General features: G+C 42.4%; 2 protein-coding genes across 6 annotated transcripts in view; one reads left to right on the top strand and one right to left on the bottom strand.

Annotated features, from left to right (window-relative positions):
* The first annotated feature begins 854 nt into the window (after positions 1–854).
* LOC139423041 (guanine nucleotide-binding protein G(I)/G(S)/G(T) subunit beta-2-like) lies at positions 855–10,263 on the top strand. The gene is made up of 10 exons (XM_071174633.1): positions 855–1,780; positions 5,373–5,480; positions 5,781–5,819; positions 6,062–6,168; positions 6,310–6,373; positions 6,775–6,937; positions 7,701–7,767; positions 7,936–8,137; positions 8,322–8,538; positions 8,839–10,263. Exons 2-10 carry the CDS (start codon positions 5,424–5,426, stop codon positions 8,943–8,945), a joined length of 1,023 nt encoding a protein of 340 aa, XP_071030734.1. The 5' UTR covers positions 855–1,780; positions 5,373–5,423; the 3' UTR covers positions 8,946–10,263.
* A 4,891-nt stretch (positions 10,264–15,154) lies between these two features.
* Positions 15,155–21,750, bottom strand: part of LOC139423040 (misshapen-like kinase 1) — a 33,176-nt gene continuing 26,580 nt past the window's right edge. For 3 of the 5 annotated variants that reach the window (XM_071174627.1, XM_071174631.1, XM_071174630.1), the window contains 16 exons: positions 20,847–20,926; positions 20,268–20,371; positions 20,057–20,157; positions 19,722–19,745; positions 19,374–19,525; positions 19,015–19,132; positions 18,728–18,844; positions 18,465–18,576; positions 18,015–18,170; positions 17,658–17,801; positions 17,290–17,424; positions 17,008–17,108; positions 16,728–16,877; positions 16,254–16,413; positions 16,004–16,143; positions 15,642–15,866 (listed from right to left, as the gene is read on the bottom strand). In XM_071174627.1, the coding sequence (XP_071030728.1) occupies positions 15,783–15,866; positions 16,004–16,143; positions 16,254–16,413; positions 16,728–16,877; positions 17,008–17,108; positions 17,290–17,424; positions 17,658–17,801; positions 18,015–18,170; positions 18,465–18,576; positions 18,728–18,844; positions 19,015–19,132; positions 19,374–19,525; positions 19,722–19,745; positions 20,057–20,157; positions 20,268–20,371; positions 20,847–20,926 (1,878 nt within the window). In that variant the 3' untranslated portion in view covers positions 15,642–15,782. Of the gene's footprint in view, positions 15,867–16,003; positions 16,144–16,253; positions 16,414–16,727; positions 16,878–17,007; positions 17,109–17,289; positions 17,425–17,657; positions 17,802–18,014; positions 18,171–18,464; positions 18,577–18,727; positions 18,845–19,014; positions 19,133–19,373; positions 19,526–19,721; positions 19,746–20,056; positions 20,158–20,267; positions 20,372–20,846; positions 20,927–21,750 lie in introns of all 5 variants that reach the window. The other 2 variants (XM_071174632.1, XM_071174629.1) reach the window with 2 other exon arrangements.

The raw sequence follows: 21,750 nt of genomic DNA, 5'->3' as shown, positions 1-21,750 counted from the left end.
AGTCAAACCATGGGAATATATTTCTCAGGCCCATATGGCCATTTAGTACCAGCTGCTTGGTTCTGGTTTACTCCTGTCTTACAAATGCATTAAAATATAAGAATATAATTATGATGTATATATTGTGTGTGTGTTATGTGGGTCTCTAAGTTTAATGACAGTTTAATGACAGTTTAAAAATGCATTAGATATAAGAATACTGATTATGCATACTATGTAGTGTGTGTGTGTGTGTGGGGGGGGGGGGGGGGGGGTGTGTGCATGCACAGACCTCTGACCTTTTTATCACACTGTAACCTTCACACAGTCTTTTGACAGTAAATAAAGACCAAGGTTTTAAAAAATCTGGACAGAGAGGATTTAGAAATGAGCGGATTACTCACTATCATGAATATAAACCCATGGCTTGATAAAAACCCATCTCTCACCAGCCTATGGCCTTGCTCTCTCACACCCACATCTGCTAATTATAAAATAATCCTTAGGTGTATAGCCTACATCTCCTGGGATAATACAGTGCTTCGGAGTAATTAGTCTACTATGAGGTATTAATTACACAAGTAGTTTAATCAAAACGTGAAGGGGACGAAGTAAGAAATCTGCTATGAGTGATGAATTGAGGCCGATTGGAGCCACTTCAACAGTTATATTTTTCTAGGTGGGTGGGCTCTTGCAGTAATTTTCCTACATTGGAAGTAGTTAACGCTATAAGTGCACACTGTACTGTGAGATATAGTCGTAGGCCTAATCAATAACTAAGACGCGAAAAGGGTTCTCATAAAGGAGACAAATGCGGCCCTGTGATGTTCAAGATCTGCAGTAGATCGAGGACCATCTGAGAGTCATCCCACCCGTAGCCTATCGAGTAGACATCAGAGGGGGGTTCTAAAATGGTACAGTCTCTCCGAAATGGGTGTGGTTGAATCGTGTTTACGAGATCTAACGTTAGCAAGCGCAGACCGGGTGATTTAATCTGAAACTACGTTATTTTATTATAATACTGCAATTTAGAGCTTTGAATACAAAAACACCTCATGCGAATATGCATTAGGCCTATTGCATGTTTAAAAAAAAAATTGTGTACCAATGGGTGGGTTTCCTGCTCCTCCGGCAAGATAGCCCAGTCGCTTTTAAATTATAATTTAAATTTTTCTCTCAAGAGTTTAAACCTCTGTGTTTGGCAATTTATTTAATAATTCATTTTTTGACGAGGAGGCGACGGTCATTACGAAGCGAGGGAGTGAGGGGAGAGAAGGAGGAGGAAGATATCCGCGAACTAGCAGAGGAGGAAGGAAGCGAGGATCACGAAAAAACACAATCAAGAGAAAAACAAAAAAGCTATTTACTAATTTCATATGGTTCAATGCATTTTCTTTGATGCGTGGACAGATTGAAATTGTGTTCAATCCGCTCCAACAAAGATGTTTTCGAGTTTATGAAGGTCTCGGGCGTAGAAAGGCAAACCATTCTGAAGAGGAAACGGGAACACAACAGCAGAACTCATCTTTTCAAGGGGTCCAGTCAAACGGAGATATGGTGTCTCTGTACTTCGATCTAATATTTATTTGATGTGTAGCCTACATTGGAGATTCACTGAGCAAAAATCTAGAGAAGACAAGGAGCCGAGAGGATATTGAAAATATCTGCATATTTCTGTCCCTATATTGTTTTATTTTCTAAGGAAAAAGGGGCCAATAAACATCCCCAGCCTTTTTGAAACATTAAATCCAGACTGTATTCGAGAAAGACTACCAACCTCATCGGAAACATTACCTAACAGGTAGCCAGCCATCCATTATAAAATGCTGTCAGAATTGTCATGGATGTAAGATGGCTGGATGATGTAGCCTACCAGTGATGGGCCTATTCATGACTAGGCTCATCATTTCGCTGAAATTATATTTCAACTGTATGTTTTGGTAGCCTAAATATAGACATATGGACGAACCTCCCCACTGTACCAAATGTTTTTATATTTGCATATAGCATAGCTTGCTGTACATTCTTGCGATAACCTATATTAACACAGGCAACCCCGTAAAGTGTTTGCATATTGAGCGGCTTGGAAAATTACACGGTTGCCAGGGTGTCAGTGCCATTAACCACGAATGCCAGGGGTTTACTGCTATAATCGTGGAATTATGGCCTTAAATTCATCAAGTAGCCTAACAGCTACCTATATCAAGTAGCCTCCATACATTTGTTGGTACTGGGTAGGCTACTGTTGCTTGTAGTGAGGGAGTAGCCTAGCCGTCTGAGCTGCGCCCCAAGGCCGATGTAAGCAACCTATTTGTTGATGAGGGAGGGCTATTCTACAGTGTCTATGCTGCAATTTGACCTTAAAATGGATTTGACATTTGATGCAAGGAATTTATTTAGAATTCTATTATAGAAAATGATGCTGTAATGCACTCAATCCAATAAGGTTAATATAATGTGCTTATTACTTTAGCACTCTTGGTTCGCTGTGAAATGTCAACCGAATAGACCAAGCAGGCTATCGTTTACTGAGCATGAACATAAGGGGTGGGGCCACACTGTATTTTGCATTAATTTTTTCCAAATGAGAAGCAAGTCTTTGACCTATAGTTTTAGGTAGCTTCTGTCTGTCAGTGGTCATGGGTAATATATTGTCTTTGACCTATAGTTTAGGTAGCTTCTGTCTGTCAGTTGTCATGGGTAATATATTGTCTTTGACCTATAGTTTAGGTAGCTACTGTCTGTCAGTTGTCATGGGTAATATATTGTCTTTGACCTATAGTTTAGGTAGCTTCTGTCTGTCAGTTGTCATGGGTAATATATTGTCTTTGACCTATAGTTTAGGTAGCTTCTGTCTGTCAGTTGTCATGGGTAATATTGTCTTTGACCTATAGTTTAGGTAGCTTCTGTCTGTCAGTTGTCATGGGTAATATATTGTCTTGGAGAAAATGCTTAATAAGCTATTATGGTGACATTGATGGCCACCTATTCAGCACAGGACATGTGCTGAGGTCCACAACCACGTATAGTCAATAAGGATCATTTACATTTGTGTTTTGCATCATTTTATACATCTTTCAAAATGATTTTACTAGTGGACAAACACTTCTTGAACCAATTCTACCAGAAATGCTCCCTTAAAATGATGTTCTTGAGGGAGGGTTAGGAACTGGAACGTGTGTCCAGACAACAACGGAATGGGTTGGTGACTGCCTGACAATTGCACATACTGTCCAGAAAGCATTGGGGAAAGGAGGAAACCAAAAAAGGGCCATTTCATGATGTCAGTGGGCGATGGTGTATCATCCCATCCCATGATGCCCAGTCCTCTCCTCTCCCACCCTGGTATCTGATGGTGATGCACCACCACCAACCCCTCAGTGCTTTATTGGCTAAATGAGCAGCTGTGCCAGGAGACTGGGACAACACCAATTTCCCCTGGTCGCCTTCCATTAGTGCTGTGTGATCCATCTGGTTGGAGGTTCCTACCGGGAACAATGACCCAGTTAATTTCTCCTCTCCCTAGCCTAGTAGATGGTGATGATGTGGATGTTCCTGTTTGTTTGTGTATGTGGAGTTGGAGGCCTTTAATAACATGGCACATGTGATGTGAGTGTTAGGTAATGTTAACATTGAGGCACTGGGATTAGAGGAAATATGGAAAATGTGAACACTAAATGTGATATTACCTGACTCTGCTGCATGGGCAGTGTACCTGTCTGTGAATGCATTTTATTTTTTTAATATGTGTTTTTTACAAGTACCGGTACATCGCCACCGAAAGAGGTACAGTATCGACAGTGATGCAAATCGAATGTGCAAAGCAGAGTACAATGGTCAGAGGTGTTTCATCGGTGTCTTAACGGATTTGAATAGGCCCACAAACTCATGCAAATACTAGTGCCAATTTTTGAGTAGGATTTTAATGTGAAACCTCTCTCTCTTCGAATTCCCTGTGCATGTGATCAAAAACACGTCTGTAGTGCTAATCATGTTGATATGGAAGTGTATGGTACAGCAAATACTGTTTTGGTGAATTTAAATAATACAAATAGGCCTACCATAGTATTTTCAGTCACATTCAACTGTGACGGTAACAATCGAGGTCTAGCGGGGGAAAAAGGTAGTAATTTGGAAATGTAGTTTGTGATAATGCTAGTGTCAGCCATTTCACTATTTGTGTATTTCACTAGATGATCGAGATCTTGCTGTAAAATAGTTTTCATTCGTTTTGATACTGCAGCTTGAACAATGACATTTTGTGTCCACTAGAATCGACCATAATCGCAGCAATGTTGAATCATTAACAAGTCCTTGTTAAAACATAGTAATAGCAAGATAATAACATAGTAATTATGCAAATATCCCACTGGCAAATTCCAAATGTAATGATAGCTATGCTAAATAGAGATTCAAAATGTCATTTTTAACATTTCTATTTTATTTATTCAAGTAGGCAAGTCAGTTAAGAACAAATTCTTATTTACAATGGCGGCCTACCCCAGCCAAACCCTAACCCAGACGACGCTGGGCCAATTGTGCGCTGCCCTATGGGACTCCCAATCACATCTGGTTGTGATACAGCCTAGAATCGAACCAGGGTCTATAGTGACACCTCTAGCACTGAGATACTGTGATTTAGACCGCTGCGCCACCCAGGAGCCCCCTTTTAGAACACAACACAAACACGCATACATTTTGTTCAATGTGCTTGTAATGAATGATAAATGCCTGCCTGCCTGCCTGCAGTAATCCTAATCTTGTTTCTGTGCATTAAGTGGTTCGTGGATATCAGAGAGAGCCCATTAAATGATGAAGCTCTCTCTCAGATTATACCAGATTAGAGATTATTCTCCACAGTTAAACCAGACAAGGCTGTACTAGCATAAATATACAGATTACAGAGCTTTACGTATTTTAGATGTGCTATGTTAGTAAACCGTGCACTTAAAATACTGAATTAAGTATTATTTTATATGCCCAATTTACTCTGATTCTAGCTGCCGCTCTGCAGCCATGTTTGTGATGGTGTTAAACAACTAGCCTCCAGGTGAAATATGCCAAAATGATTAGGATCAGATCAAACCCATTGATCAGGTTGAGACCAGCAGAGGACCACGAGACCTCTGATGTAGTTGGAGTCGATTACTCACCATGATAACACTGCAATCAAATCATGCAATCTGATACGCATGCCATGTACAAACATAGCGCATATTACATTACAAGCAGATTGGTTTGTTCTGACGCAGGCACTGTCCATCATTCTAATTGGACATTTCTGCTCTTAGATGGAGTCCTAATTTTGAACTTGATATCTCAGTCTGGGCGATCTACATGAATGTTTTAAGTTTAAATTCTCATGCTGTTTTTCCATCCTTTGTCCCCACCAGGTGACTGACTGAGTGACAGAGGACTTCGACGAGGCCAGGGACCAATCCAAAATGAGCGAGCTGGAGCAGCTGCGTCAGGAGGCGGAGCAACTTAGGAACCAGATAAGAGTATGTGTGTCAGAGAATGTTACTGATCTGGGCACACATTTACAAAGAGTCCCAAAGGCTAGGCATGCTGATCTAGGATCAGTTTTGCCTTTTCGATTACAGGATATATCCTAGATCAGCAATCCTACTCTGAAACGCTTTATGATCTCAATGAAAGCAGTAAAACCATTGGGTCTAGAAGAGAAGGGGGTTGGTGGAAAAGGGAGTAGGTCTAACACACCATATTGAGAGGTGGGATATTTGCTTGGGTGAGATTGAGAGAGATTGCTGATGCTTGTCTAACCACTCTCTGTCTCTTAGGATGCCAGGAAAGCATGTGGGGACTCAACCCTGACACAGGTATGTATCACAGATACCCACATAAAAGAGAGTATGGCTGTGTTTTGACAGCCAGCCCAATTCTCATCTTTTTTTCACTAATTGATATTTTGCCCAATCAGATCAGCTCTGTAAAAGATCTGATGTGAAAAGATCTGATGTGCGAAAAAAGATCAGAATACAGTGCACTACATTGACACAGTAACCCTGTGATGAACTTTTCTTCTTTACATTGCTTTTCTGTGTGTTTGTGTGTCAACCAGATAACGTCAGGTCTGGATCCCGTGGGGAGGATTCAGATGCGGACGAGGCGCACTCTCCGTGGCCACCTGGCTAAGATCTATGCCATGCACTGGGGCACAGACTCTAGGTGGGTGTAACGTTATGCCAACCCATGAGGGGGCTTCTCCCTCTCTTCACACTCTCTCACTCATATACCACACATGGCGGTACAAGCGGTGCTTTTTTTGATGAGGTATAACACAATGGCTCTACCTCTTTGTCTCTGCAGGCTCCTGGTCAGCGCCTCTCAAGATGGAAAACTGATCATCTGGGACAGCTACACCACTAACAAGGTGAGAGCTGCACCCAAATAACAACATCTCCCCTGGTCTCACCAAGGGGCCTGGAAAGGTTGACTCACTCTCAGCAAACTAGGCAGCCTTCAGGGATTGGAAATGAAATGGGAGCCGACTGTGTGCTTTGACTCATCTCATACTTCTACTTACATCATAACCTACCAGAGTCACTTTGCCATTCAAACATTGTAAATTATATTATGCAATGGCTCCCCCTGAAAAGATCCCACAAATTCAATATAGAGGAAGCACAATGAACTACTATTCTGCTCCTGCTCTGTCTGGATGTGGACTTGGCTCTGGACTCCTGCCTGGCCCCGTTTACGATACTACGCTCTCCTTGTCCATGGCCATGGCCATGCCTTTATTCTGTGACCAACTCTTATCCCCCCCTCCAGATGCATGCTATCCCCCTGCGCTCCTCCTGGGTGATGACCTGTGCGTATGCCCCCTCTGGTAACTACGTGGCCTGTGGAGGTCTGGACAACATCTGTTCCATCTACTGCTTGAAGACCCGCGAGGGCAACGTCAGGGTCAGCAGGGAATTACCCGGACACACAGGTGAAGAAGAATTACTACACACAAATACCTATGTGACTAAGCTTGAGTCATTTTGTGTTCATTTCTATTGAGAAATCATGGAAGTGTCTTAGCTAGGTTATGTGAGTTTATTTGATCCTCCCTGATTCTAACTTCCCCAGTGACACTGCATATGGTTGTGTATGCAGTTCAGTTGAGTATTCCTACCTGTTCCCTGTCCCACTGGGATCCCCAGGTCCCAAACCCCTAAACAAGGAAGACTTTAATTCACATGGCTAATTAGTCACAGGGCAACACAATTATAACGAGCTGAGACATCAGCCAGAAAACCTAGTGAGTCCCTTAGCTGTGTTACAGCGCTAGCTCACCTGGGGCTTTTAAATTACTCACATTCGGGAGGACGGGTATTGTTGAAATGAAGTCTTCCTCCTCGATCACACCTACAGCATCATTTCGCAAAATGGTACGCAGCATCATCTGGATATGTGTGCAACAAAAGTTCCAACATTCACGTTCTGCTACCATTTCTGTCAAGCCGTCTACGCATACAGTCTGACACACGCACACGTTCAATAAATCCAACGTATGCACAGCACAGAACGCACTGCAACTGCCTCTGCAACTCAATGCTGCAAGGCAAACGCAGCATTCCATTGGAAATGAATGTACTTCTGGTGTACCAAAATGTAATGAAGCTGTTGGTGTGATGGAGGCGTTAGTAGGAGCACCATACATTGATATGGTGTGGTCAGTGTTCTACTAGATGTTTTTATTTGTGCTACAGGTTACCTGTCCTGTTGCCGTTTCATTGATGACAACCAAATCATCACAAGCTCAGGAGACACTACCTGGTGAGTCCTGATGGATCGGTAACCAAGGCTGATGGAGAATGCAAATATAAATATACTACAGTATATTGTCTATACGTAACTAGCTATGAGCTAGCCTAACCTTACACTCAAAATGATCTGATAGCAGTTGTTAAATCCAGTGGGTCGCTCTTCTGTTCTCTTACCCAGTGCACTGTGGGACATCGAGACAAGCCAGCAGACAACGGTGTTTTCGGGCCACAGCGGTGACGTCATGAGCCTGTCCCTGTCTCCAGACTTCCGCACCTTTGTGTCCGGAGCCTGTGACGCCTCCATTAAGCTGTGGGACATCAGGGACAGCATGTGCCGACAGACGTTCACGGGCCATGAGTCTGATATCAACGCAGTCTGTGTGAGTGTGCTGACCTGATTTCTGGTTCATGTCATGGCAGTAAGCCAGGAAACCATACTCTAAGACATGTCACCTTTCCCAAAGTCCTTCATGTTAGCTGCACTAGCTAATTCTGAGTGTCTAATGTACCTAATGCTAGCTGATATAACCCATGGCTGTCACTCCCTCTCTCTCTCCTCTACAGTTCTTTCCCAACGGCAGCGCCTTTGCCACCGGCTCCGACGACGCCACCTGCAGGCTGTTTGACCTGCGTGCCGACCAGGAGCTCAGCCTGTACTCTCACGACAACATCATCTGTGGCATCACCTCCGTGGCCTTCTCCCGCTCCGGACGGCTGCTGCTGGCCGGCTACGACGACTTCAACTGCAACATCTGGGATGCCATGAAGGGAGATCGAGCAGGTCAGTGGGGTGGAGTAGGAGCGAGCGGCTGTCATTTAGCTGGCAGCCATTGTTGTATAGTTGTGTCTGGCTATGCATCAGACCCGTGACTGAAAACAACTGATAAAAAAGGGAATGTTATATCTTCTGATTTCATTGAGATGTTAGACTTCAATTCACAAGCTGATCTCAGTCAAATGTAAATCAACCCTCAAAGGGGTCCCCGTGTTAACAGTTCAGGAGTATTTCAAGATGGTGGATTGATGAGATAGCTAACCAGGACACCATATGTTAACACTTGTTTGTCCCTCTCTGTGTCAGGAGTGTTAGCCGGCCATGACAATCGCGTGAGCTGTCTAGGTGTGACTGATGATGGCATGGCGGTGGCCACTGGGTCCTGGGACAGCTTCCTCAAGATCTGGAACTGACAAGTTACCTGAGCCATGCACACACACACACATTACACACACACACATAGACACATACATACAGACACACACATAGACACACACACACATACCCACACGCAAACACAATATTGATCATACAAAGTATTCACATCTCACATTTTGGTACACATAGTTTGCACACTGTATTCACACTGTACGTAAAGATGTACACATACACACATACACATTAAAACATTGTACATAATATATATATATAACGCCAATTAGGTATGAGTTTACACAGACACACAAATGCCACTTGCAATTGTACATGTTACCAATCACATTGTATGCAGGAAGAGTCCACCAGAATTACAAACAAATGCCCACACTACCCACAACAGATATATAGGTACACAATACACACACACAGTTATAATACATTTGTAATTGGAACTACCATTAAAGACGTGACCAAATTAAATAAAATCCTGACATATGCTAAACTAAAACACGCATTTGAAATGTCACAATTTACCAGATTTTTCAACACAAATGTGTTCACACACACACACACACACACACACACACAAACTTTAAGTGCATGCACACATACATGCGCACACAAACATACAAAAATATATACATGCACACACATCTACAGTACATGTTTATTTCTGAGCGAAACTCCAACTCTTGGAGCTAAATGGGGGAGACAATTCTGTTTTTCGTTTGTTTACTCTGAAGTCCCAAATATCCTTAAATCTGATTTTCTGTGCTACAGTAGGTTTGTGTGTCTCTGTAACAGGGTGAAAAAAGTCACAGTTGAAGGAATAGAGAGTGATGGGCTGGAAAAGCATGGTAATAAGTGAATCCAATAACACTCAAGACACTACAGACAGAAAGAAGAAAGAAAGAATGCCCAACTTTCCACAGTGACATTGTTAAAGGAAAATCAAGATAAACCATCAATTCTTAAAGTTTCTTCTGGCTCAAACAAAATGCTATCATGTAGTTACTGTTTTTATAGATATGTACACCCACATATATAAGTAAATATATGATAGTTTTGATTTTGATGTTTTTGTTGTATTAATTTTTTACGCCTATTTTATTCATGTTTTCCCTGTGTGCCTCAGATACACTTTAAGGATAATTAATAGAGAATAATGATGAAATTAAACTAAATGAAATCAAGAAAATGAGAGATTCATAAGGTGAGCGAGATTATCAAGAGACAACTCTCGAATAAGCAGGGGGCAATATTCATACTTTGACTTTGTCAATATATTATGTCAACTTTATGATGGTATACATTGTACATACTATTAATAAATACATGTAGCCTCTCTTGCCAGTTTTGGCCAGTTGTGTACTTCTTTTTTAACATGGTAATTTCTGTTTAAAACCATGCATGGTAGTTTTCAAGGGAGATATATGGGGATCCTGTTCAGCACACAACTTCAACATAAACAGTGAATTGTACATGCTTTGATGACCCAATTTAACCTTGATGAAACCTACCTGATGTCCAGATTTCTGCTCTAATTTCTCAACACACTACTTACTATAGACTGATTAATGATATAAATAGTTACTGGTCATTTTTAGAATGCTCAGATAATGTATTCATGTTGCGTTCCGATTCTTTACCCTTTTTCTAGAAGTGTGCACGCCTTCCCTCCCCCACATGGGGATTGGATTGGTGCATACCAAGACCAGAGGGAGTTCCCAACAATAGTTTATATATACACTAGATGATAACCTGTTTTGAAGCCACTGTTCCTCCATCTTGGCACACCCAACCGTTGTAAAACATATTTTGGAAGCTAAAGAAATGCATTTATTTAAACGTCTAAATTTGTGTTGACAAGTTTATTATATTAGACGCTTTAATGCATACTTATATGTGAGCTAAACATACAAATAAAACAAATATTCAAATGTTTTCCTTAAAGTATAATTGTTTAAAGTTCTAATGTTACTGTCCCCCACTACAACATTATTTAAATACATGTCATTTTGTCCTTGAAACATTTGATTGAAATACTGTCGAATTCCATTCATTAATTTGGACTGCTTCATCCGGAGTGCCAATATGGCCGACCACTGGCGTCAAAGCATCTCATTCGCCAATACATAGCATCAGCAATCCACGGTTTATATACATCATTGGTTTCCACCATGTTCTTTAAACCAGTCTATTCCTTTTAATTCCACAAGGTGGAGTATAAATCCACACTTCAGGGAAATGGTTGAGTATTGGACAGCAAGCATGATTAATGTGTCTGTTGGAGTGAAGTCCTGCATGATGGTGGTTGGGAACTGGAGGCCATTTATACAACACATGCTTAGCCCATTCTCTCATTGGATTCATTGTTCCTCATGCTTTACACCCAATCTATGAATACGGATACTATTATAGACCGTTTAAGATGAGATCAATATAGTTTTATTTTTCAAACAATTCTTCATCAAGACTTTTACAATGAGTTCATTCAACACAATCTTTTAAAATATTAAAGTTCATCAGTCTATTTAATACAATCTGAAGTTAACCCCTCAAAACAGAAACACTAAACAAACATGGTAAAAGACATTTCATTTCTCAAAAACAAGAGATTGAAAAAAAAAAAAAAAAAAAAAAAAGTAGAAGAGATTATAGACCCATCCAAAGAAATCAGCTTTTTCAGCTTTCAGACTTTCACCTGTACTGGTTCCCACAAGCACCTATTAAAAATCACAAATCCATTCATACTTTAATCTTATTCTACAAGATCCAAGATTATGTTGTACAGCAGGGATTCCCAAACTCGGTCCTGGGGCACATTTTGGTTTTTGCCCTAGCAGTACAGAGCTGATTCAAATAACCAAACCATCAAGCTTTGATTATTTGAATCAGATGTGTAGTACTAAGGCAAAAGCCCTGTTGTACAGTATTACTATATAATATATGTGAATGGAGTGTCTGATTAGTGTGTGACTACATTGGGTGGAGCAGGTAGCAAGAGGCAGGTAATAAAACACTACACAGAAGCAGGAAACCCACCCAACTGATTATCATGTATTATCATTTATCATTCATTTATTCATCCTCCTCATAAAGGCAATTACTGGATAAACGCATCAATGCAAAACTAGCATCACAACTGTTAGTGATGTTTGTGTATTATGCTGACTGTGGATTACAAAGTTGATTTTCTTGGGATTAAGACAAAAAAAACTGATTAAGCAGTGTATGGGTATCTCTCAATTATGAGACACAGACAAACAGTCCATCTTACATTCAGTTTGCTAAAGGCCACGATAAACACCCTCCCACCAAAGTCACACAGACAGAGACAGCAGAGAATTCAATTTAACACTCATATTGCTTATGAAGGAGAAGTGTCAACGTTTGATATGGCAAGGACAGCCTTCGTGATATGCCTCTGTTTTGTGGGGCTGAAAAATTGGATTTGCGTAACAAAGCCCATTGTACTGTTACAACTTTGTCGTAACACTACACTTGACTGATACTTTATATTTAGGATTGACAATAGAAACGTTGCTATACAAAAATTAGATGGCTCACTTGATGACAAATTGTTGACCCTCTCCATCCACCCACCTTTCTGTCTCAGCTGGCTACTCCTGCATCGAACAGTACATGTCCTCAATAGACTGGTCACTCCTAACTAGTAGTCATAGCATGACTACTAGTTAGGCTGTATCAAGAGGAATCTGTACTTCATCTGGAAAGACACGCAGTTCAGCCATCACTCTCATGCATCTGTCACACCCCCCAAAACAGTCCAAACATTCAGTCTTAAGGTACACACCCACATTCATAGCTTTCCCCTCACTACTGTAGATTAGAATACATTGTGCTTAGATTAATTAATATACCAGACAGTAAAGTATGTTATAGAAATCTGTTTTATAGACATACATTCATTTATTTAAATCTCTCAATATAATTTACATATCCTTTAATAAAATAGTCCTTTCAGAATATATTAAGTTGGTTACTTTCCCACTGCATCTCAGCCAGTCCACACACTTGACAACCAGCAAAAACCTGCTTCTTTATCGCCATGTCTCTAGCCCCTCTAACACCAGACAACAAAACCCAGGTCACTGGCTTCAGTTTCATTTGAACATATGAAATACTATTAGACTATTCGCAACAAATGTGAAGTAGCATATGGCTTTTCTATGGTATTTTGGCCCCCCTCCCACCGTCTAGAGAACCATCAAATCAAGAGATGCATTTTTATAGGCATATCATTTTCTACATTCCAAATTGGTTTGCTGACATCAACTGCACATTCTCCCTGTGCCTATATTCTAGTCACATGAATGTGTCATACAAGCAGATTGTATGTATTGAGTGAAATTGCATGAAATGAACGATGGTTGAAATTCTCTAGAGAATGTTTCCTCTTCCACATGGTGGCAACAGATACAATCCCTGTGAGTCCATTCAATGTTTAAAGAGCAGTAGGTAAACATTGCAGTTATTATTACAGAATGAAATATATAATCATCGACAATGTAAAACATTAAAAGTAGTTGAAACATATTGGGACGTTCTGGTTTCTATTTAAGTGCACTTAATTGGCACAGAACACCATTCTTAACGAGGGAGGCAACTATTTATTATGTTGTTCCGTCTGTCAGTAACACCTCTTCTTCATGAAGTTCAGCGTTAGAAGATTGAGTGGGGGGTCATATTCACCCCTCCCCCAACACCCATCTCCCAGTCTCTTCCCTACTCCAAGGCACTGCTTAAACTGTAAACATGGCAGTTTGGCTAACTAAGATATGAGGACTTTTTCACAGCTGCCAGGGGTACTTGCTGAGTGTGTGTAAAATGTGACATTCGCGATATCAGTCACAAATGGCACACAGCTGATATTGAATGCACTAGGCTAGCGAGAAACTCATCTAAGAATTGATACGGAATTGTGATACAGGATAAATGGCTCAGATATGTGCATGCAAGCATGCTCACATAAGAGTAAAATAGACAAATTGTAACTGAACTAAAAAAGTGTGTCAATCGATTCTGTTCTTTACTTCCTTATATATTTTAATATAGATTTAATGTTATAATATATATAACATTAATTTAGCATAAGCTACATAACATACCCACAGCTTAAGCATTTCCCCTGATCTCTAAAATAATCAAAGCTGATTCATGTATGTCCAGAGGACAATTGGGAACTTTGGTAGGGAAAACAATAGCAATTACACTATATTCAACAACTTGTTGCCTTACAACTAGTTTAGTAAGATGATAAATGAAAGTGCCCAATGAGTTTGAGTCCTCTGGTTCAGTATTGCAGAGACAAATATGACACAAAACTGGGCCTGGAAAACATCAGTGAGTGGATTTCAACACTGGCTCAAGAATCACACAGCTATTGCTTGGAACCACACTGATAGCCCAGTATTATCCACTGCAGCCCTATCCCTACAAACCAACATCTGAGTACAAACGTAACAAGATCCATACCAATGAACATAAAATACATCAATAACAGAGGTTACAGACAGAGTAGATCTAGCAAGAGGGAACTATTTTTCACTGGATTACAGCCACCAGATGAGAGCCTGAACCCCAGCACAATCCCCCAGGTAAGGATCATGGAGACCTGCTGCCATTATAATATTCTAACAAGCACATCACTCGCTCACCCAATTCCTATGTCCTCTATATTACGGTCACATCAAAACCTTCATACTTCATCACCCCTCGACCCCCACATCTTAAGTCACCTCACTGCCTACCTCTGGTACATTTTACACACTACATATTAATTCAACCTAAACTCCCCTCTCGGAACAAGAACTGCACTAGAACAGCATATATATTGCAATATAACGGCAATATAACAGTAGAGAGTAAAAGTAAGAATGCCAGTTAGGCTAATACCAAATACAGAAACAGTACAGATAATATCAATTGTTTGCAGTGATATTGTTTAAATTCTTAACAAGAGAAAAGTTTAATATCATAAGTCTGTTCGATAGGCTCCTACAATGGTAAATAGCTCCATCCCCGATATGAAACAAGGGGAGATAAAGACATATGAAAGCATGACGCGTGAACACAGCAATATGTTCCATTTTACCAGGGACTAGAATGTTACTATGTTCACATAATGGATAGTCTGTCTTCCGAGGAGTACAAAAAAAACTCCTTCCAAAAAAACCCCATCAAAATAAAAACATGAAATCAAGTTTTAATCAAACACCTATTTTTCTTTTTGAATGATGAGTTGAATAATTAAACCATAGGGAATCTGAAGCATTTTGAGTGTTGCAACAATACCTTAGGGTGTGCCAGTGCAGTACATATATCAGGTCAGTGGCCACACCCTGAATGGAATGGTTATATACACGTCTGCCGGTGACTTCAATCTACCCATGTTCTCTTCCATTTAAACATGTTAGATACCGTCTATTTACAATTCAATCTGGACTTATATTGGCTGAATCTTGCTTTCATTTAAAATGTATTTCACCAGGAAGGAATGTTTTTAACATACCCCTAATAAGAAGGAACTAACTACGGTAGTTTACAACTAAAACACAGGCGCACCAACTGACTGAGGTACAACAATACAGGACAAGTATATACAGTACAAAGTAGAGATACTACATTAGAAGCCTGTAGTGATGTCTCATAGGTAGCTACCATTCCAGAGGGAGATCAATCAGACCAGGGGAGTCAGAAGATGGCAGGTGAGATGGACTCATTGTCGTGAAGATTTAGGCTGGAATGGATTTACAGTATGCTTGTGTGTTGGCGAGCGCGCGTGCGTGTGTGTATATATATATATATGTGTATGAGTGTTTTGTGTCTGTGTATGGGACTATGTTGCTTCACCAGTTCATGATGCAGTTCCTGTTCAGGGTCATGAAGTAGACCTGGCTGCTGCCTCCGGAGCGCACAGAGGCAAAGAACACCTGAGACACACATTAACAAGACATGAGGCTTATTACTCATATTCAATGAGACTCCAGTGCCTACAGCTGTACGTACCGGAGGCATAAACATAGATCACTTAAGTAATATTTTGAATACCAATGTGTCTGTGACCCACCTTGTCATTCCTCTCACAGAGGAACTTGAGCCTCTGGGCTCTCTTGTGCATGAAGACTCCGTCCAAGTGGCCTGTCTCTACAGCACGGATCTCTATGGCCTTTTCTCCCCAGCCCATGATCTGGTTAGAGCAGATATGTGCTGCACACAGGGAGAGGGAGAACTCAGAACATGCCAACTCAGAACATGCCAATTTCAAGAGAAAGAAGTGTGTGTGCCTGTGACTGCGTGCAGGTACACATGTGCCATACCAACGGAGGTGGGCATCTCGCCCCACTGCAGCACCACATCTTTGATGATGCGTCCGTAGGTGTTGACGTAGACTCCCTCGTCCTCGTAGCACAGCAGCATCTCCATGCCGTCTGAGCTAGGCAGGAACACGATGGCATGTGGCATTATCTGGATCTGGATCTGGGGACACACACAGGGGCGAAGGACTAGAATCTTGTTTTACCTAACAGTTGAATGCATTGATTCTACGTCGCTCTGAATAAGAGTGAAGTGACTAACATATTATATATATATATATGTAAATCTTGAAAGAAAGTGTTAGAATCTGTGAGGTTTTCACATCAATACCTTTCAGGTCTGGGCATCTAATCAACGAAACGTATCATTATTCATGTTCTATAGATATTTTAGGTGTGAATTAATTCCAAAGCTTTATTTGATTTGGAAGAATTTGTCTGCGTGCGTCTTGTTCCATGAGGAACTCCTCCACTCACATGCACTGGGATGTAGATGTCATAGTTGTTCCCAGAGTCGACATCAATAGCGTGGAAGCCAGCACTGGAGCCGTAGATGACCTTCAACCTCTGTCCTTCCTCCACTGTGAGGTCAACCAACTGGGGCCTGTGGGGCAGGTCACCAAAGGACTAGAGGAGAGTGAGAGAGGCAAAGAGAGAGGAGAACATGGGGTGTTTTGAATGTTGTTCTGGTCGACTGGTTGAGGGGAAATAGAACTCCTGGCATTTAGAACAATGAGGCAGGAAAGGTGAGACCTACCTTGAAGGCCATGAATTTGTGATAAGGCTTGGGAGCCCAGGCGTATACCTCCACCGCGTTCTTCATAGCTATCACCAGGAACTTGATCCTCTCATATTTCACTAGACACATACAAAGCGGGATTAGAGCCATTATGTGCCACTATAAATAAACAGTGCCAAAAAGGCAAAACCAAATGTGTAAATATACATTGTTAGAAAAACAGAATGCATTGATAATAGATACACGGTTCAATAACGGGTCACATCACTGTTACTCCGTCTCCTCCCTTCCTTTACTCACCCACTTTGTAGTGGACACATCCCTCCATCTCCCCTACAGTGGTCCAGCCCTGCTTCTTCTCCACCTCCGGGTCATTGTGGAGGATCTTGTTCCTCAACCAGGCCAGGTAGTACACACGCACCTTGTTCTTCTTACCTGGGATGGACACACACACAGTTATATAGTGGATAAAGGGCTTAGTAGCAACAGATGGAGTTTGTGATGCACAGGTCCTTTTCCACAAGGTTTATTAAATGAAGTGAAACGTTCAGAACGTCGCAGATAGAAATGCTCAAGTCAGAATCCTGTTAGCTCTAGCTGAAGGTTTTGTGACGTTGCACTCTCCCAAACAGACCCCAGGTGAGTGCAGAGCAGTACCAATCAATCACCTGATATGGTGATGAGCAGGTTGAGTCCCTCCAGGACGTCCATCTGTTGGAACCTGCGGGAGTTGATGAGGGAGTAGACCTTCCCCTGACCACTACGGTCCAGCAGCTTCAGACCGTTTTCCGTCCCCACCAGCAGGTTCACACCTGGGGACCACACACGCTTAGATACAAATATCCCCCTTAATGTAATCAATCAGGACGTACAATGTGTGAAAAATTTGATATTCAAGCTGGGTGGAACAAAGCATGTTACATGTGGTCATTGAAATGCATATCATTCTATATTTCATTTGAATTCTGTGGCTCATATGATTAGAGTGTGGGCTATAGCCAAGACCAGTGTGCCGTCTGTCTCACCCCAGAGAGCAGCACAGAGGATCTCAGAGTTGAACCTCTTCTTGTACTTGCGGATCTCGGGGGTGTCGCTGTGGGGGCGTGTGTTGGTGGGGTTCACATTCACCATGGAGCCTTTCCTCACCTCCATTTTCAGCTGCTCAAACCTGGAGCCCAGGCCTGGACACAGCAGGAGCAGAGTTTAGAGGGAGGAGAGAAACACAAGCCGTAGTTCTCTATGAATGCTAAAATGATAATATTGAATCAAGCTACTGTGGGCAACTGCTGCCCTCCTGCTTGTGAGACATTTCCATGAGTTAGATTTACCAACAGCAGTAAGTAAGAGATGCTGATGATTGTGAGCCAAGTACTGAAAATAGAGGGACTAGAATAGGAAACTAGGTAAGTGAAGGTATATAGGGGAACCTCATTTAACCCTTTATGATAATGACCAGTTCTATTGTCTGTACTTACTGCCCACAGAGATGGCATCCACAGGGCCTGGTGGTTGATACATGCCCAGGTCGACAAAGGTGGTGAAGGAGGACTTGCCACTTGACGCCTTGACTAGACCCCTGGACTGATACTGGGGGAAACAAGAAGGGAGTAAGAAATACCACTGGGAATGGGGTTTATGGCAGAGAAACATGTACATGGAGAGACAGATTAACAGTCAGAGACAGACAGAGAGACAGTCATAGAGAGACAGAGACAGACAAATGGTCAGACAGACTTACATCATAGACAGAGTCTTTCCCAGGGGAGGAGTGCGAGGCGGAGTCAGTGGGGGAGTGGGAGGGCTGCACCACGTCAGGCAGGTTGGTGTATCCATTGTGGCTCCGCTTCTCTGGTGTCTGCCAGGCAATGGGGACAAACCAGTCAAACTCCCAACACAACCGCTACATAAGAGTAAGCTAACCACCCACACACCCCCCCACGTCAGTCCTATAGGTGTGTGTTTAATGCAGATTAGTCCAGTAGGCTACTTCCTGAGAGACTACTTCCTGAGAGACAGATGACTCACCCTCTGCACCAGCATGGTCTGGTCCCCGTAGCCTCCAGCCTGCCCCTCCTCCCCTCCCTCCCCCTCCTCCTCATGAACCACCATGGTGTTGACTGAGTCAGAGTCTGCATCCCGGGGACTAAAGAAAGACAGGAGAGGAAGTCAGGGAGGAAGACGGGAAGGAAACAGAGGAAGGTGACAGAGCAGAGGGCAGTGGAGGATATAGAGTGGACAGGAAAATAAAAAGACAAGGAATGGTCAGGGTGGCGGTAAAAGTGGACAATGGGCTTTCAATAACATTAAGTAGCTATGTCTCTAAAAAGCAGTTCCTTTTTTCTTCTTCCTGTTTGTCTGTGTGCCTCTCCCACCCTGGTACTGACCGGTCTGTGGGGCTGTCCTCCTCCTCATTCCCCTCTCCACTCTCACTCTCCTCACTGCTCTCACTGCCTTCGGAGGATGAAGAGTAGTCGTTGGCCTTCACCGGAGGTCTGGGCTGCTCCTCAGGGCGCTCCTTAGCATACAGCCCATGGTCCTGAACACAAACAGGCACACACGCAGACGACACAGACACGCAACAGACATTAGGGAATCATAGAGCTGGGCGTTTCCTCAATAGTTAACGTACTTTGCCAGCATACCAGGACTATGGCAGGCTTGTGTAACTTTTAACACAGCAGCCTGACATAGTGGAAGCAAAAACATATCACAGCACACACAGAGATACTAACCTCTCCTATTGCTCTCTTGTAACTCTGTGCATTGGAAGAAGCAGTGGACAAACAGGGAAGTGAGTGCAGAGGAAAGGGTGTGATCAACAGGTACAGAAAATAGGATCATAAAAAGAGAGCAACTGTTAGTGCAGGTGTCAATATCCAGGTGTAGGGATTGGGAGTGAGTGCAGATATTACAATAGTGCAGAATAGTCAGTGAAGAGAGCAATATAGATTTCTACAAGTGATAAGTATAAAAGAAGATGAGTGTGATAAGGGTGTATAAAGTGTTGTCTGATTATCCATCACGCAGTGTTCAGAGTGGGGGGGGGTTACAGGTGAGGGGTACTTACAGCAGGGCGACTGGGGCGGGACGAGGTGCGAGACTCCCCTGGCTTGTGCCCCTTCATGCGCCCGTCATGGCCTAGTATGGGGGAGTCCATTTTGGAGGAGCCTGAAACCAACACATTAATATCACATCATTGTTGGGGATCACTTTCATTTTGTAAGAGGGATCAAGAGATGGAGAGAAAAGCAGAGTCAGCAACAGTGTGATTAACTCACTGAGTATACGGTGCCTCTCCAGAGAGCCAGTCTGGGGCAGATTGGATACAAGGTGCATGCTATCTCCTCTCTCCCAGCGGTCGTTGCGGCTGAGGTCTGGGTTGCTGTTAAGGAAGACACCAAATCAGTTATCTGGCCTCAGCAGTCAATATCATAACTGTGTCATGATCTACCACCATTCATGTGTCATGATTAGAATCAGAGTAATCTACCCTGACATGCATCTAAAGGCAAATCTGTGAGAAAGGGAGTAAAACAGTTTCTGATGGGTGTGTTGGAACACAGTCAGCTGATTATTTTGATGAATCACGATAAACCAGATGTGTTGCTTAGAGTGGGAACAGGGATTTTAGCCACAAAATATTTTTGTGGAAAATGTCAGATACCTCCATGTTGTCAGCATTAGCAAAAAATATGAATAAACATAGGTGGACTTTCTGGAGAAGGAAGGAGGCACGGGCTTTGTTGAGACAGATTGGGAAGTGTTTTCCTCCAGAACCTAAATCAAGTAGTGGGAAATTGTGCGTTCTTGACACCGAGATTAGACAAGAGTAGCTCAAATGTGTCCGCCTGAGTTACCTGGCTCTGACTGGATGCCTGATGCCAGACGAAAGGTTGGTGTTGAGAGCTGTGGCAATGGAGGCTGTCCTCTGGGGAATCTGGGAAAGATACAGTGAAATACCACATTATCATATAGATCTATATACCCTTTAGAGAGCTCCAGACTGTGAGCATTTAGTACCATTTTGTGACCCCTCGACTTGGCTGTATTCTACATGGTCGCTTCTCTCAAAACGTCTAAACCCATGATTTGGTCAAACAGTAAAGCACATTATCCTTATGATTCCTGTCATTAAAGTGTCTGCCTGCCCCTGTAAACTGGGGCCTGCTGCTGTGTCGAGGGGGGAAAAAATGCTGCGGGATAATTTTTCTTTCGGATTGTATAAGATTTCAAAATCCAATTGCGGGGAAAACACAGCTATCCGGTTGTCACGGTCAAAGAGGTGGTTCTCAGCTTTCTGTAGTATCATTTATATAAACAAGAGATAAAAGTAACAAGTAATTAATGAGCAGCAGTAAAAAGTAACAATATATACAGGGGGGGGCACAGAGTCAATGTGCAGGGACACCGGTTAGTTGAGGTAGTATGTACATGTAGGTAGAGTTAATTAAAGTGACTATGAATAGATCACAGCAGAGAGTGGCAGTGGTGTGGAGAGGGTGGGCAATGCAAATAGTCTGGGTAGCCATTTGACTAGATGTTCAGGAGTCTTATGGCTTGAGGTTAGAAGCTGTCTAGAAGCCTCTTGGATCTAGACTTGGTGGTCTGGTACAGCTTGCCATGCTGTAGCAGAGATAACAGTCTATGACTTGGGTGACTGGTGTCTGACAATTTTTAGGGCCTTCCTCGAACACCGCCTGGTATAGAGGTCCTGGATGGCAAGAAGCTTGGCCCCAGTGATGTACTGGGCCATTTGCACTA

Source organism: Oncorhynchus clarkii, chromosome 12 (genome assembly GCF_045791955.1).
Source record: "Oncorhynchus clarkii lewisi isolate Uvic-CL-2024 chromosome 12, UVic_Ocla_1.0, whole genome shotgun sequence".
NCBI lineage: Eukaryota > Metazoa > Chordata > Actinopteri > Salmoniformes > Salmonidae > Oncorhynchus > Oncorhynchus clarkii.
Note: the sequence above shows the minus strand (reverse complement) of the source record. Positions and strands in the feature narration are given on the sequence as shown.